The sequence below is a fragment of the Sinohyriopsis cumingii genome, chromosome 19 (assembly GCF_028554795.1).
Source record: "Sinohyriopsis cumingii isolate HCF-2022 chromosome 19, ASM2855479v2, whole genome shotgun sequence".
Classification (NCBI taxonomy): Eukaryota; Metazoa; Mollusca; class Bivalvia; order Unionida; family Unionidae; genus Sinohyriopsis; species Sinohyriopsis cumingii.
The window spans coordinates 43,019,182-43,036,523 of NC_142979.1; the positions used below are offsets into that span (position 1 = coordinate 43,019,182).

The window sequence follows — 17,342 nt, forward strand, 5'->3', positions numbered from 1 at the left end:
TGGTAGCCATTTCCATTTGGAAGCAACAAGGCAAGATAAGAAGACTATTGGTGAATACCCCATTTATACAGGGTAGAGACAACGATCTTTTTAATATACAACTTTCCATGCAGGAGAAGAAATAAGATTTTTAAGATGGCTTCTGTAGTGGCCATACTGGACACCAGATCAGAACCATTTTCATTAAAGACCAACTGGACATTGTAAAAGTCTTCTGGTGAAATCCCCACATCAACGTGGTTTTCTGTTTAAGCAGAGTTGTGACATAATTTTTATGATGGCATCCATATTTGATGTCAGAATTACACCATTTTTTGTTAGAACTAGCCAGACATAATAAAAGAGTCTTTAGTGAAAACCCAACAACTGATACGACCATCCATTCAAGAGATGTAGGAATTACAAAATTTTCAAGATGGTGGCCATGGCAGCCATACTGGACATCAGATTAGTATATGTACCATCATCATTTAGGACCAACTGTACTTCAGTGAAAACCCAATGTTGATAAGACCATCCATTCAGGAGGAGCAATGATAGCTGCCATGGTGGCCACATTGAACATCAGATTGGCACCAATTTCATCAAGGACCAAAAAAGATAACATAAGAAGTTTTTATGTGAAAACCCCATCTCAACCATCCACTCAGGAGTAGTGATAACAAGATTTTGAAGACAACAACTGTGGTGGCCATATTGGATGTCCAAGAAACACCATTTTCATTTAGGACCAACTAGACCATGGGATGAATATGTGTGTGAAGTTTCATAGCAATCCTCCAGACAGTTTAGGAGGAGTAGTTATAACGAACTTGTGCTAACAGGTGAATGGACAGTGTATTGACAACAGACTATTCCATAAGCTCTTCTAGTCTATGAATATTATAGACTAAAAAGCTGGGCTCAATAAGACGAAAACAAAGTTGCATCATTGATATGATTGATTCATCGGAACATAGCTGCATGTAGTGTGGGTCCACTGTGACTGCATGCAGTCCCTCATCTTGGAAGCTGAAATGGGTGCTATCAGGAAGCAAGTCTTGTATGATAATTGCTTTTGTAAGGGGGAAGAAAGAGGCTCAAGCGGTCATGATCCCTTCCATAATAGAAGTGCTGAACCCCTTTTCATGCAAAGCCTCCCTGACAGATGCATTAAAACCCCATCCTGTGTCCTGACATGTATTGAAACCTAACCCCGAGAGCCCTGACACAAGCATTAAAATCCCATCCCAAGAGTCCTGACAGATGCTTTCATCATGAGTCCTGACAGATGCATTAAAATACCATCTGGAGCCCTGACCCATGCAATATAACCCCATCCTAAGAGTCCCTACACATACATTAAAACCCCACCCTAAGAACCCTGAAAGATGCATTAAAACCCTTTCATGACAGCCTTGACACAAGCATTAAAACCCCATCCCAAGAGTCCTGACATGCATTAAAACCCCATCCCAAGAGTCCTCACACAAGCATTAAAACCCCATCCCATGAGTCCTGACACATGCATTAAAACCCCATTCCAAGAGTCCTCACACATGCATTAAAACCCCATCCCAAGAGTCCTGACACATGCATTAAAACCCCATTCTAAGAGTCCTCACACATGCATTAAACCCCCATCCCAAGAGTCCTGACACATGCATTAAAACCCCATTCCAAGAGTCCTCACACATGCATTAAACCCCCATCCCAAGAGTCCTGACACATGCATTAAAACCCCATTCCAAGAGTCCTCACACATGCATTAAACCCCATCCCAAGAGTCCTGACACATGCATTAAAACCCCATCCCAAGAGTCCTCACACAAGCATTAAAACCCCATCCCAAGAGTCCTGACACATGCATTAAAACCCCATTCCAACAGTCCTGACAACATGCATTAAAACCCCATTCCAAGAGTCCTCACACAAGCATTAAACCCCATCCCAAGAGTCCTGACACATGCATTAAAACCTTTTCCTGACAGTCCTGACACAAGCATTAAAACCCCATCCCAAGAGTCCTCACACATGCATTAAAATCCCATCCTGAGAGTCCTGGCAGATGCATTAAAAGATGCTGATTTCCAAGCTTCGTACTTTGGTAAGAATTTCCTGAAATAACCTTTTCAGTCGAGTAATCTCGACAGGGCTTGAAAATTCAGATATACTGTGATTTTCTTCTTAAAAGACATTATCATTTTTCTCAAAAACAGATTTTTTTCCATTTCTTGTCAGCAGTTTTAGCATTTGTTATAAGATTTTATTGATATCATTAATTACATGCACATTTTATGTCCACTGTTACTTTGTCAGATTATTGACAATTTCACAGTGATGTCATCACTGGCATTCGACCAATCAAACACCACTATCTGACTCATTTGAGTAGGTCATTGACTCTGTTTTTATCCTTTTAGACCATAGTCTTTCAAGAGTGAAGAAAATCCTTCTAGCCTGCTATTTTTGTTTTAAACCTAATTATTTCTGACCAATAACATGCTGAAATGTATTCCCAAGATTTTTGCAATTTTGAAAAAATCTATGATTTTTTTTATCTTGCACCCTAAAGGGAAACACTTAAACAGGACAGGTACAGTAGAGGAGACAATGATGTTTTACTCAAAGCGAACCTACACGTGCCAGTATTCAATCATTGAGATTCTGTAGAACCCGGACTATGTTCTGGTTCCTGAGGAAATTCATTTCCATGTAAATAAAGTCTTAATGGAATGAATCCCAACTTCTTAAGTTACTGTGGACCAACAATGGAACAGATCCTCATGGTGGGATTGAACCTGAACATTGTGGATCAACAAATCACCTAAACACTGGTGAATTGATGTTCACAGTATTCAAAGGCATGCCACTACTGTTCCTATATCAATGGTGAAGACTTTGGGCGTGGAAGAGATTCCAGACAGCAGAACATGGAACTGAAAAAACTTCCTTGCTTTAAGAAAAAAGAGGAGATATTTGCAGCATGAAAGAAATATCAGGATTTGCAAATAGGAATCCTGAAGGTTCCCCTAGAGGAAAACATTTTAATGGGGAGATCAATTATAATGCTAACTTCCTGTAACCAAGAAGATTCTGGAATAAAATGCTGGAGACTGATCCTTCAGGACCTGCTAGACTGGTCCTGGTTACCTGTAGTACTCTTCCAAAATGAAGAGCTAAGCCACTCAGTTTTTTTTTTAACCTCCTTTTTGAGGTCGTAGGTCTGTGAGCCCACAAATTCTGACAAGGAGAGGGGGAGTAAGGCAGGAAACAGCTGGATTCCAGATTTCAGAAGGCCATAATTTACAATAGTCAAAACATTTCCATACTGTACTTTGAGCAATGGATGGTCTCACTCTATGTTAATGTCTACAAGACCCCTCTTGTGGCCACATTACGATACAGACTGTCCTGACATTACTCTGAATTTAAAAGAAATAATGACAATATATCTGAATGTTATACACTCACCTGGTTGTATACAATGTGTACTATGTACACACCTGTGTATGCACTAGATAAACACCTGGTTGTATGCAATGTGTAATATGTACACACCTGTGTATGCACTAGATAAACACCTGGTTGTATGCAATGTGTAATATGTACACACCTGTGTATGCACTAGATAAACACCTGGTTGTATGCAATGTGTACTATGTACACACCTGTGTATGCACTAGATAAACAGCCGGTTGTATGCAATGTGTACTATGTACACACCTGTGTATGCACTAGATAAACAACTGGTTGTATGCAATGTGTACTATGTACACACCTGTGTATGCACTAGATAAACACCTGGTTGTATACAATGTGTACTATGTACACACCTGTGCATGCACTAGATAAACACCTGATTGTATGCAATGTGTACTATGTACACACCTGTGTGTGCACTAGATAAACAGCTAGGAACCATTTTTCCTTGTTTCTCACTGCAACCTTTTACTGAGGTAAAATAAAAATACAGAAACACGTGCAACAACAGTTTATTTTTTTTCTTCTCTCTTCTTGAGAGAGCAAGGACATTATTAATAAACAGTGTCCTGAAGGAAACAACAACAATAACGAGATTCTTGATAGAAAGAGAGGTTAATATACAAGCCTCTTCCTGCACTTTAATGTTATGCAGGCTGTTATGTTATTCCTTAACATAAGGAATTACTGGTATATCTACCTTAGTTGTAAATTTAAAAGTGAGGTGACGTAATGAAATCCTAAAGGATCAAAATCCTTAAGGAACTGAATTTCAAAACAAGAAAATTTTACAGGCACATAATTTAAATCATGTAACAGAGTAGAGAATTGTCATTATGATACAATCCACTCTTGGAGCCTGCATAGAACTGTAATCATTTTCAAGTACACCAGGCTGTATGGACTTTATGCCCAAGTCATTACTAAGAAAAATGCTTGTAGCGAGTGTTTAATGTTCTCCGTTCTACAGTTATTTTGAATTTCTGTGTTACACTATCCATTACATGATTTAAATTATGTGCCTGTAAAATTCAACATGTGAATACATGAAATGGACAGTGGATTGTCAAAATGAGAAAAGGATAACCCATACAACAGCAAAAGATAAGTTATTGCTGCTATTAAAACAAACACCACTGCGCAGAGATGAAGATAAAAAGATTTCAATACAAGAAGTTGGTCTGTTAGAAGACACTTGTACATGGAGATGCAGACATAAAACTACTATTTATCAACACTCAATGTTGACTGCTGACAGGGTTTTCATTTAGAAAAATTTGAAGACACCCCAAACCAATTTGAAAGGCCAACCATTAGTGAGAGCTAAAGGCATTAAGCAGCATGGGGTATCTGAGGGCATGTTCTCTCTGGAAAAAAAAAAAAAAAACGACAAAAAAGATGATAAATACAACATTTTGATCATATTTGGGAGGCATTCATTGCTAAAAAATTAGTAAGGAAAAGAAACACCTTTCTCTCCAGACTTAATTATTTCCAGTTATTGGTACAATCATTCAAAAAAACACCAGAAACAATAGTGTTGGTGTAGGGACAGCCATACTAATTTTATTTGTTATGGAAACCTTAATTTCAAGGTACAATGTAATTAAATCTCATTTTTTATTAAATATAATTGTAACATATAGGTCTCCAATCTGATCTGTAGTGTACAAAGAAAGTCTCTTGAATTTGTTTTGTATATGCCACAGGCATATTCATGAAACGATGAAGTAAATTCTGTCCCGAAAAAAAACTGAGTTAGATTTACAGCAAACACATATACAAAATGAGGACTAAACACATCAAATGTTACATCATTAAATCTGAGCTTGCAGTTACTGTAGAGCCTTGATTATTCAGACCAGAGTTATCCACATTTTAAGTTAACCCAAACCAACCATTCAGTGAGTATTGTTTCAAAATCAAACAATTCAAAACAAAACAGACTTGATGGAGTTTACAGGACAGACGATTTTAGCTTTGAAAATCCAAAATAATGAACAGTGAAAATTAGAACTTATTACTTTATCAGTCTGTAAATATCCGGTAGAAAATTACTACAAAACTCCATGGAATAAACAGACAATTAGGCTGAATTCAGAAATTCATATATAAGTGTGCAGAAATGCGTGTTAATAAATAGATGAATACTTTACTGATCGATAATTTCTGTCATGTACCACTTTTCTATTCTCATTGAATATGAGGAATGCAGACTGGTGCTAATTACCTTTCTGGAAAATGCAATCTTTCTATTTTTAGTTAATGAGTAAAAAAATATATATATACTGATCAATAATTTCTGTTTCTACTAAAATGGAGAATGAAGACTGTCAACAGATGCCAATTAGATTTCGAAAAAACAAGCGTTTTATTTCTAGAAACTTAAAATGCAAGATCTATGAACTTTTTTCAAGCTCAGATTGGTTTGTTTTTCTTTCAACATTTTGTTTTCAAGTTTAGTTTATTGCTTAGAATTTTTAAAATCTTGCAATCTGAACCAGACAAGAAACAGTTTGAAATGGTCAATTCAGTTGCTGACCGGTTTTAAATGAAAACCCGGAATCATATGATACAGATGTATATTTTCATGACTTCACACGATTAAAATGAGGGCAATACAGGTACTGACCTATCCATAAAAGGCGTAAAAGGAAGTAGGTCACAGTATACTACTTTTGGTATAAAGATTTAGTATTCCCCAAGGTGCATCATGATGACTGTAAGAACAACAGTGTCCGAGAAATCCACTATAAATAAAAGGATTACAGTCAGTGAAGTGCACAGATTGGGTTATTATTATGTACTGGTGTAACTTGTAGTAACTTTTTCTTTTTCAGCTAGAGTCCTCTGACAAGGGTTTGGTCACATGATCAATATAAGCTGTTAGAGAAATGGGACTCTCGTCAAAAAAGGAACTAGATCTAAGGGTCAGAACAGATCAATGATTGGCATGATTAAAAAAGATCTTCAGTCAATCCTTTCGCCTGGAATTGTCCAAATTATTCTGAAATAACCGAGCCTTATCCAAGCCAAGGCAATTTCTGCAGCACAAATGCTGTAAATAACATGACCACAGCTTTGCTCTGCAGACTGGAATGTTATAACTATAGACAAAACATTACTTTGTTTTTAGACTTACCCCCTTTTTGTAGCGCATGCTTCCACTTCTCTTTAAGGTCCCTCCCTTGGCCATCTGATCCTGAACATCTACCACCCCACCATCTGCAGATGGGCGGACACTAAGTTCTATCAGCTCTGGGATTGGCTGTACCTTCAGTGTCAATGACTCTCCCGCTTTCTTGATTAATTCAACAATTTCTTCTCTGGGAGAATGTTCCACATTTACACCATTTACTTCTACAAGCCTGTCACCTGGAATAAGTCCAGTAACTGAGCCTTTCTGTCCTACACCCGGTTCCGCAAATATCACTGTCTGTTTAGAATCAGGATTACTTCTTTGTGTCAAAACTCCCTTTCTCAAGGTAAACCCAAAGTCACCTACTGGGGTTCTTGTAATCACCAATTCACGAACTCTAGGGGCTTTGGAAGGGACTAATTCTGGGAGCTTCAGGCTGACTTTATAGGATTTCTCTGCAACAGGGGACATGGGTTCTTCTTGAGTTGACTCCACTAACACATTTTGTGCCCCACTGGAAGGAGGTGCTGTCTGGGACCGAGCTGCTTCTTGGGACATTCTGTCATAAACTCCAGACATCTGCTCATTAAGCTTTGTGTTCTTCTGTAAAACTAATGAATCATCAAGATTAGATGGCAGTGATTGATTTGGGGCACTGGCAGACCCTTTGAGGATCCCCTTGAAACTGGGTTTAGGTAAAATAGGAGGTGGAAGTTGTTTTCCTTTATCACCAGCACCATCTGCTGGAACTTCACGTACTGGGCTGGGTTTTTCCGTACTAGAGCTACTTATACTACTGTCACTTCCATCCCTTTGGACTTGAGTTATATCTGATGTTGTTTTAGTAACTACTTTCTTTTGTTTCTCGCGGTCACTAAATCTTCGAAACACTCCCTTTTTAACCTCCTCAAGTCTCTTCAACTCCTCCTGTGTTACAGGCTCTCGTTGCTTTTCTTTCTTTTCCTTTTCCTTTTTTTCTTTCTTGTCTTTCTTTCGCTCATCCTTCTCCTTTTTGTGGTCCTTATCCTTTTTCATAAAACTGAACATTTCTACCTCTTCTCTATCGGCCTTTCATTGGATAAGGAAACTGGAAGCTACTCAGCTCCTGAAATAAAAAAATAAAACAATAGTTATTAACATGACTATTAACTTAAATACCATACCTTTACCTGACTAACGCCATAACTTTTCATACCAATTCATACTATTATGTATCTTATTCTTCAAGTCAAAAGCCTGGTTGGTTCCAATGATGCAGAGATGCAAAGAACTCAGTAATAATAAAATAAATAATTGATAAAAATACATGATTAGAAAAAGAAATGGAAATTTGAAGATATCTGCAAAATTCTGCTGGAAATGATACCTTAAACGATGTTGACAATATCTGCATAGATATTGATACGATTAAGTCAATTTTAAACCAGAATTAGAAACGGGTTCTTTTCAAGAGACATTCTTTTAACAATATATTTTTTTACACTGCAGTACTGCAATTCAATAATTGCAAAATACAGATAGCACAGGCATATTGCGAATAATGTACATTCTGTGTAAAAAACCTTGCTGGTAACCAGTTACGACTACATGTATTGATATTTTAAATAAATAAAATTACAATGCACATACAGCTGCAAATTAAAATTATAATTGTTCCATCAAGGCTTCAACTGAAATATGTAGCCTGTGATTTTTTGCCAAATATTATATGATAATCACTGTCTACAATTCCCTGATTTGGGTTGTGACCTGGGGATTGGGAACCATTGATGTAGCATTTGGTTGCAAGTGGGGCTGCAGAAGAAAAATGTTTAAAGCCTGACTTTGAACCAAAAGCTAGGAATGCAACATTCTATTCACATTTTCATGTTGCACATAAATTTATTAAGATTACTAAATATTGCTGGAACTATGGGTGGCAGAGTGTTCAAAAGCTCTCTCGTCTTTACCGCTCACTGCCATCTCACCTCTGTCCACGTGGGTTAGAGTCTCAGGTTCTGCCAATATGGGTATGTGAGAAAGCTGCTTACAGTGAGTTGGTGGTTCTTACCGCAGTTGTCCTTGGTTTTCCTCAACCAATTACACTGGCCATGATATAAAGCCTATCTTGTGCTGAGAAATTATGTTAAACCCAAAACATCACTTGAATATTAGGGAGAAGTGACTTGTTTTGGACAGAACAGGGAGAAGTGAGAGCTCAACAGGGAGAATTGGATGCGAAATGTGTGTGTGTGTGTGTGTGTGTGTGTGTTTTTCTCTTATTTGAATTAAGCCCTCTATTTCCCAGTACTAATATTTGTATTTAACATTGGATTTATGCAATACTTTATTTTCAAGTATGACTCTAAAAGAGAATAATAGAAACTACATTGTAACAAATTTGGACTGAGTAACCAGATTATATAACTGTAATTTCTAGTTAGTAAAAATGCTTAACCAACTACACTTAATCAATTTTTCAAACTTCTTTTATCTATTTATACCTTCTAAAAGTTCACAATAATGACACTTTGAAAAATTTATAAATGCATCTGAAACAACCTCTGTACCATGTACATGAGGACAAATGCACAAGTGTCTTCAGATCATACTGTTCATCCACATTCCTTCGTTGCAGATAAAACATTACCATAACTATTCATACATAACACAATGGAATATATAAAATTAAAGACATGACTCCTTTATAGTTGGTATATGAACTAAACCTTTCTTTCTGACAGAATCAACACAGACGTGAGTGTAGTCCGATAAACCAAACCCCCAAATCTGTGTTGATACTGATGGATGATGCTGTGGGTCTGATGTCACCTGTTTATTAAAATGCGCAATTTTGCTGCATGCAAATCATTCTGGAACAATCCTGTGTACACTTCAGACACATAGCGGTATTTAAAATGTCCACAGGACAAATGGTTGTGCTATTCCATGTGGACTTACAAGTCACCAAACATAGAATTTGCTCTATGTACATGTCATCAAAAGAACCCTTCAGCCGATGGTAGCTCCACAGCCACAAGAAATACCGGTAAGTGTATAACATGTACACTGATACGTGCAGACAAAAGTGGCTGCAAATAATTGCAGCTTTCAATGAATAGGTGATATCAGCCCCAACCCGAAAGTCAACATCATCACGCGCAAGGGGCTGATTTATTGGCTTAACATAAGTGCATCTATTTTTAAAGAAGGGGTCTTCATAATGTAATCACTCAATTTAATTGACAGGATTGCAAATTTACAGTTTATTTATTTGTCTACATAATTTGTCGTAACTTTAGGCAATGGTTAAATGGTATCTGATTCGCTGCTTTCTTCCCATATTTTCACAAATATGTGTCAAGTCAGAAAACAACTTAGACCTTACAATGCGAATTCCACAACACAACAATGTCCCTAAAATTCTGACCTATATAATTGCATTTTAAAGTTAAATCTTTAATAAAATAATGCCTAATCTTTACTTTCAATATTGTATATTTTTCTGAATATATCTGCACGATGATTTACGAACAGACAATCTAATACACTGGTACATCCCAGACTTAGCGATGTCCAACATTATTTCCCCATTACTGGTTCATTTACAGTTTCAAATTAATTTTATGATGAAATAGTGTACAAGAGGCAAGTAACATAGGTATATCCAGATCACCGATTCTGATCTTAAAACACAAATTGCTATTTACACACTATTGTTAAAGTTTCGAAACACAAGTTTGTATGTTTTTATCATCAAAAGATAGCATGCGGAAATTGGGCAGTGATAGTTTCTACCTTACTCAGGAAAGGGTTAATGGTCAATGAGCAATGAAAACACATGCTTGTAAATGGGCAAGAGTTTGTCAACGTAACTGACATCAAAACTAGTCCAAGCTACTGATGTCTTGATGAATACATTTCACTACAACACTAGAACTAACCGAGCTAAGATGAGGGGGCATCTCAAAAGTATGGTCAGTCAATGTACCTCTTAAAAAATCACAGGTAAAGTCGTTTCCCCTTTCCTAACAGAAGAAGGTAAAGTTTACATTCTTAGGCAACTTAGTCACCCACTTCGCCTGGTAGCATGACCATCAGCAACTAAATATTCTTGGTATCATGAGCCAAGGAGGTTTAGTTGGTTAACGGATTACCAAGATTTCTTACTGGTTTCTACCAATACTTTGTATCATCAATGTTTATCTGGGTAAACTCATATTGAACCATTACAATATATTCATATCTCATTGAATGAAATGAATATCTCTTAATTACTTAGCCAATTAAACCTTAATAAAGCAGTCATTACAAAAGAGGTATGGAAAAATGCGAGTTATTTGATAGATCAATGTAAGAAAAAAGAAGAAAAATTGCAGTTATGTAATATTACTCTAACAAAAATCAACAAAATACAGATGTAAGCACAATGTTTAACATGTAAACTGTCACCACTTAAGTTTGTATAGTGCATCAGTGTGCATCAGAGTGCATCAGCTAGCCGTATTCCTCTCTTTCATGTTATCTCTTTTTTGATGCATAACTTTTGGAACACTGATAATTTATTACAAACCACTTTATGACTTTTATTTAGCAAAAAGTCCAGTTTTTTTTCATTATTAGCATGTAATTACCATTTCTGTTTGTGACTGACTGGGTATGAAAGGAAAGAAAATGAACATTAATGGTTCTCTATGACTAAAATTGAATATGGGTGTCATGGAATGGAATTTAATGGTGCCAGATTGGGAAAAACAAGTGTCTTCTATGCTTAGATAAGCGTCAATTGGAAGAAGATGCCAATTTTTATTTCGCGAATTGTCTCAGACTGAATACTACAAATTTCAAATTTCTCCATCAAGGAAAAAGGATGAAAGTTACCCAATGTCGCCACCCCCTACAAAGGGCCTTACCCCTAGAATACATAAGAAAGGTTTTGTCCCTGCCTAATACTTTCTCGATAATTTATTTTTTATTGAAATCCCCGCTTCATTTCTCCCAATTGTTTTCTCTCTTTCTCCTTTATGAATCTGGTGGGACAAATTTATATATCATAACTTTCTGAAAATAGTTATAATCCTGGTGCATTTCAAACACTTTTCAAGTCAAATGGAGCTGCTCCATTAAATCCAACGTCTGACAACTAGTAAACCTATGTGGAATAACACAAGCCTACCTCCTGTCGCCATTTTGATTTATTGGGCTACATCAGTGGGCAAATGGCTGAGTAACCATTATAAAGGAACCAATCAGATGCTGTTATGCTCATTCAATTAAAGCATAAATAAATTAACCAACAGAGTTCTGAGGAATCTGGGTTCTAATGTAAACTTGAGGTTCTCGGGGAACCAGAGCTTCCAGGTCAAATGCACATGACATTCTCAAAGGCACCAGTTTCTACCTGTAACATGTCCCCATGAAGAACCTCATATTTCCCAAGAAGCTCCCCATTTTCATAAATCGGTCAGCCCTGGCCAATCTGTGGAATAGCTAAAGGCTAGACTTACAAACAGGTATGAAGCCAGAGTGACTAATTAACAATTATTCCTTATCAATGTAATTATACTGTGAAAAGGATTGTCTTTCCAAGGGCTACTCTGTAAATACCTACAATTGACTGGCAAATAAAATGATGCCCTATTTTGTTGAAACAGTTTTTAAATTAAATTGTGATGACATAAATAAAAATCATGAAAGTAATCAAAGCTTTCTCAGTTTGATTTGGACAAAACTGTACAATCATCAATATGCCATAATAATAACTGATTCTAAGTATGTGTAATTTCTATAGTTCACTACAGTATCAGCACGGACTTTTTAAAAGGAGTGCAAGAGTATGATGATTTATAAAAATGAGCCTGCTGAAAACGTTTTAATTGGGGGGGGGGGGGGGCAATGACTTGAGATGCAAATGACACTAATGCCAAAAAGAGGAAAGAAAAAAAAAACAGGCAAAAGTTCCATTCACTGGTAAAATTTGAGTATCAGGACTTAAAGCTTATGTGAACTCTATTATGTATATTTAATTTATATTGTGTGTTTATTTCTTTTTTGTCCATGGTTATAGATTGTAAGGGCCTATCTAACTAGTGACATTTATTTTGTAAACAACACAATACACAGCTAATATCTAACTTGACAAAGCCACAGATGCTCAAGTCACATCAGGGCTAAGGGACCATCCATTTAGTATGTACGCATGGAGGGGGTAACCCAAATGCATATGCTGTAGTGGGGTGGGGAGGTCTACTGATAATGTACATACACATAGGAAATGGGGGGGAGACCTCGAAAATAATTTGTCTAATACGTAACCTGTTCAACCGGATTCAGTCAGCATTTGAATTTTAGCGGACACTAGACAAACTTTTTTAAAGTTACACACCTTATTTCTTTGAAGCAGCCAGACATTCAACAGCAGTGGACTATCTGCTTTATTAAACACATTAACATTATTAATCCTTGATCGTTTCTGCGTGGATTAAATATAGGCCATTCTATAGAATTTGGGTGTGTGTGCATCAAGCGTACATATGCAGGTGGGGGAGGGGTATAAAAAAGTATGCATGTGTACGGGGAAGGGGGAGGGGTCAAGCTTTGCCAGATTTGTGCGTACATACTAAATGGATGGCCCTAATCAATGTTTTTTTTCACCCACTTGTCCAGGACAAGTAGTTACTGAAAATTCACTTGTCCTACCTTACTTTTCACTTATCCCAAAATTGTAATCAATTGCCAAGATTTCAAAACATGTAAGCACTTCAATCCACAGAAATAACAAAGGAATAATGTAGAACATAATTATTTATTTAAAGAATTTACAGTGTTTAAAACATCTGGTTGATTTGACACATCTGGCTACCTCAGAACATGTCTGTCACCTGGACCAGTGCTACACCATCAGTTGATAGCTTCTGTCTGGGTCCTTGATCTTTGGTCCATTTGCTGAAATGTTCATTAGAATTTGTAAACTGTCTTGGTTTAAAGAATTCTTTAATGAAGTCTTGATTTAGTTTACTGAACTAAATCCTTGTTCAAACTCACCAATGGAATGGCTTATAATAAGCATGATTTCTAACAGTTTGCATAACAGACTGAGACAGTAGGCAGAGTGTTTCAGAAATTTCAACAGTGACTGCTTGTACGTCCTCATCTTACTTTGCACTCTAAATACTGCTGACGAATGGCAGGATGGTCTTCCTTTTTGAAAATAACTTCAGGATGATTGAGAATAACCTGCAAGTCTTTCCTGTGATATTTAATCCGAGCTGTACTTTCATGAGGAAAGTGCCTGTACTCACTGACATACACTCAGGCTGAATTTCCAACTTTTGCCAGTTTGGAATATTCTTTACAACAACTGCAAAACCTCTTTACTTGCAAGACAATAAATTCATAACTGTGAAAAAAATCAACCATATGCAGCTGAAAATGTCTGTGTTTTAATTATGTCATATTTGACATTTTTTGTTGGCACAGATTCTCGCTTTTGCTCTTTGTAGAAATAGCTGACTCATTCTTATGTTTTATCCCTCCACTTTCACATAAATTTTCCTTCTTTCTAATTATCAAACTTGTTTTATCCACAGATTAAAGATCAACTTGCCTAACAACTACTTCTGTTTCGTTTTGTTATTTAATTATGAACATAAACAGCTCATTAGTTAGCATAATTATTTCACACTAAATGCAATACCACTTATGAAGTTTATTTCCAGTAAAATCAGTTAAAAAAAATCAAGGATCATTACTGTCATTTAAATTAATCATTTCATAAAAGCCAGTGTCAGTCAAGTTACTTTCATTAATTTAATTAAAGTTACTCAGTGGATTAAAATCAGAGCAAGCCATTCTTGAGGATCCGGTTTGAGTAAGCCCAACACAAAAAAGCCACTTAAGACACTGCAAACAAATCATACCAGCTTTGTTTGTTTGGCATGTTCTGATATGTCAATTTTTGATTTGTCAATAATTTTGTCACTTAGCCCAAAAAATAGTCAAGCGCTAACAGAATGTGCACACACAAAATAGTTATCAATTAACACTGGTAGGCGTGATACGAGGTATAAAAGTATGCATGGTCCAATTGGTAAAGGGGTAGAAACATGCATTCAGTACAACCTGTAGGCAAGAATGGACAGATAATGGTAAATAAAGTGATTAAAGCATGAAAATACAGATTTGCCAACTCTTTAAAATGGGAAAAGAGCACTTGTTCCAGACTAGCCCTGGAAAATTTTACTTGCCTGACTTCAAAAATGAGTGGTCCAGGATATCGGGCTATGGGATTTTACAACTGATGAAGCTGGGTAATTTCAAAAAGCAACAGAAGGATGGACCAGTTTGTTTCCACATCAATTTAAAACTTGACAAATATCTGATTTGATCCTGGAATATGCCAATCCTATACTTCGGCAATAAGACCTCGACCCCAAAAAACATACATATCAGGGTCTATGTCTTACACTGTACGACTAATTATGACTTGTATGACTTTACTTAAGTAGTATCTGTAACTCATTTTTCAGATTAACATCATTAATGAAGCTGAAAATAACGAATTCGTTTTAAATGCTTCATATGATATGAATTAGGACATTTTAGCAACATTCAGTGACGCTAATTTGAAAATTTACTGAGTTACTGCCAGGATAAAATTCGCGATGTTGTGTGGAACGAACTATAGTATTAAAACGATACGTCAAGGATTACATTTATCAACACCCCAAGGTGTCGCCTCTGACAGAAGGTATTGTAAAAATGTCAAAGATGTTTAGATTAATTCTGAGTTCCCCAAGTCAAACTATTTCCTCTTCATCCACTGCGAATACCCAATATTGACAACCCAGATCCTCCCCAATTACCTTCCGTCAAATTAAGACGAATTGTTTTTAGTTTTGTCATGACTATAGTCCTAGTTTAAAGATTACCGACAAGCGAATTATGTGACGGATATAATTTCTCATTGATCTGATTCAGATAAAAGATACATACCTAATAAATAAACGAGCATACCAGAAATTTACGGACGTGGTCTCGATAATCGAAAGCTTTCTTCCTTATCAGAATCACTGAGCCGCCAAGACACGATAGACTTCCGGTTGGACCAAAATTTCTTCCGGTTACCTTCGACTTGGGGACCATCTCAAGACACTTTCCATTTAAAATATCATGGGCGCTCAATATCAATGTTCCATTCATCGCATATACTACCTGTAGCACGTTAATCACGTCATTCTACAGATTCGTTTGGTTCGAAGAAGGAATAAATCGAAGTGAGAGAAAGTCAGTGTTTCAACCAATAGCATAATATAGAGGATGTACGCTGAATTCGTAACAAAAGTTGTTGTTGTTAATTAGGTTTAACGGCATTTGTTTTGAAGATTATAAGCAATGCATGGTGGACAGTAGAACTGATCGAGGAAGTACCGTCGACCCACGGAAAGTTACCTGCAAACTTTCCCATGCACCCAACATAAAAAAGTAAAATTTAACAAATGTCAATATACAAGCCCCTGGTAAAAATTAAATAAATTCCAAAATATAAAGGTAAAAATTTAATGAGCTCCAAAATATAAAAAAGAGAGGAAACAATCTGGTGATAACTGAAGAATCAGTAGACTATTGATAGCCATTACACTTTTTGGTTGAATTCTTAATGTTGACCCAAGGGCGTCCGCAGCATAAATAAATATATATATATATATATATATATATATATATATATATATATATATATATATATATATATTAGCTTTAGCTTTAGATTGCTTACGCACGGAACTACGCAAATAACTCTCCAGACCGTGACTGACTGACCCAACTCCATACCACCCCACAAAAATAATGCTGGCGACCATGTGTTGACCTACAAACCTAGTTAGAACTGAAGTAAGCCCTATATGGTTGTTTCCCTTGGGTCGACAAGGCTCCAAAACTTTTGTAGAAATGTGCATTATCTATCTATCTATCTATCTATCTATCTATCTATTTATCTATCTATCTATCTATCTAATCTATCTATCTATCTAAAAATTATCTCTACAAATATTCATATCAAGGAAAAAAATATCCACCAATATGTGGAAAAATGGTATGCCATATAGCCAGGCTAAAATACACTGATGCATTATTTCAGATGATTGTCAATTACAGAATTCGTTGAATAAATTCCAAACATATTTCCAAAATAGAAATTATCCTACACGTATAATTGATTCTTCGCTGAACAAAGCCCGTAATCTTAATCAACATGAAGCTTTAAACACAGCAGAATGTAGAATAGGGAAAATATAATTCCTTAGTAGTGAATAGAGACACTCTAGGGACTAGGGGACTTCCATGTTAAAAAGGGTATATCCACTCTGGGGACTATGTAAAATTTAACATAGGAGAAAAAAATATCCACTCTGGGGACTATGTAATTTAACATGGGAGAAAAAAAAATATCCATTCGTGGAACAAGGGGAATTGAACATGGGAATAGAGTTTGGGCCTGTCTAGGGACAAGGGGAATGGAACATGGGAATACTGTGTGGGCCTATCTAGGGACAAGGGGAAATGGAACAGGGTCGGGACCCTATTTTAATACGGTCCCGACCTGATGGGTCTATGGAAAGGGAACAGGCAAAAAACTGAAACAGGGAGGGGGGGTCTTTTTTTTTTTTTTTAATAAAAAAAATAAAAAAATGGGCTAGGCAATTGAAAGTCAAGATCTTTTCGAGACCTATGAGTGGCCCTGAAAAGGGCCTTTGGGTTTATG

General features: G+C 36.5%; 1 protein-coding gene across 2 annotated transcripts in view; it reads right to left on the reverse strand.

The window, feature by feature from the left end:
* Positions 1–15,692, reverse strand: part of LOC149775581 (unconventional myosin-XVIIIa-like) — a 287,486-nt gene extending 271,794 nt beyond the window's left edge. The window contains exons 1-2 of one of the 2 annotated variants that reach the window (XM_089943593.1): positions 15,596–15,692; positions 6,605–7,706 (exon numbers count right to left, since the gene is read on the reverse strand). In XM_089943593.1, the coding sequence (XP_089799719.1) occupies positions 6,605–7,648 (1,044 nt within the window). In that variant the 5' untranslated portion in view covers positions 7,649–7,706; positions 15,596–15,692. Of the gene's footprint in view, positions 1–6,604; positions 7,707–15,574 lie in introns of both variants that reach the window. The other variant, XM_089943592.1, reaches the window with a different exon arrangement.
* Between the last annotated feature and the right edge of the window lie 1,650 nt (positions 15,693–17,342).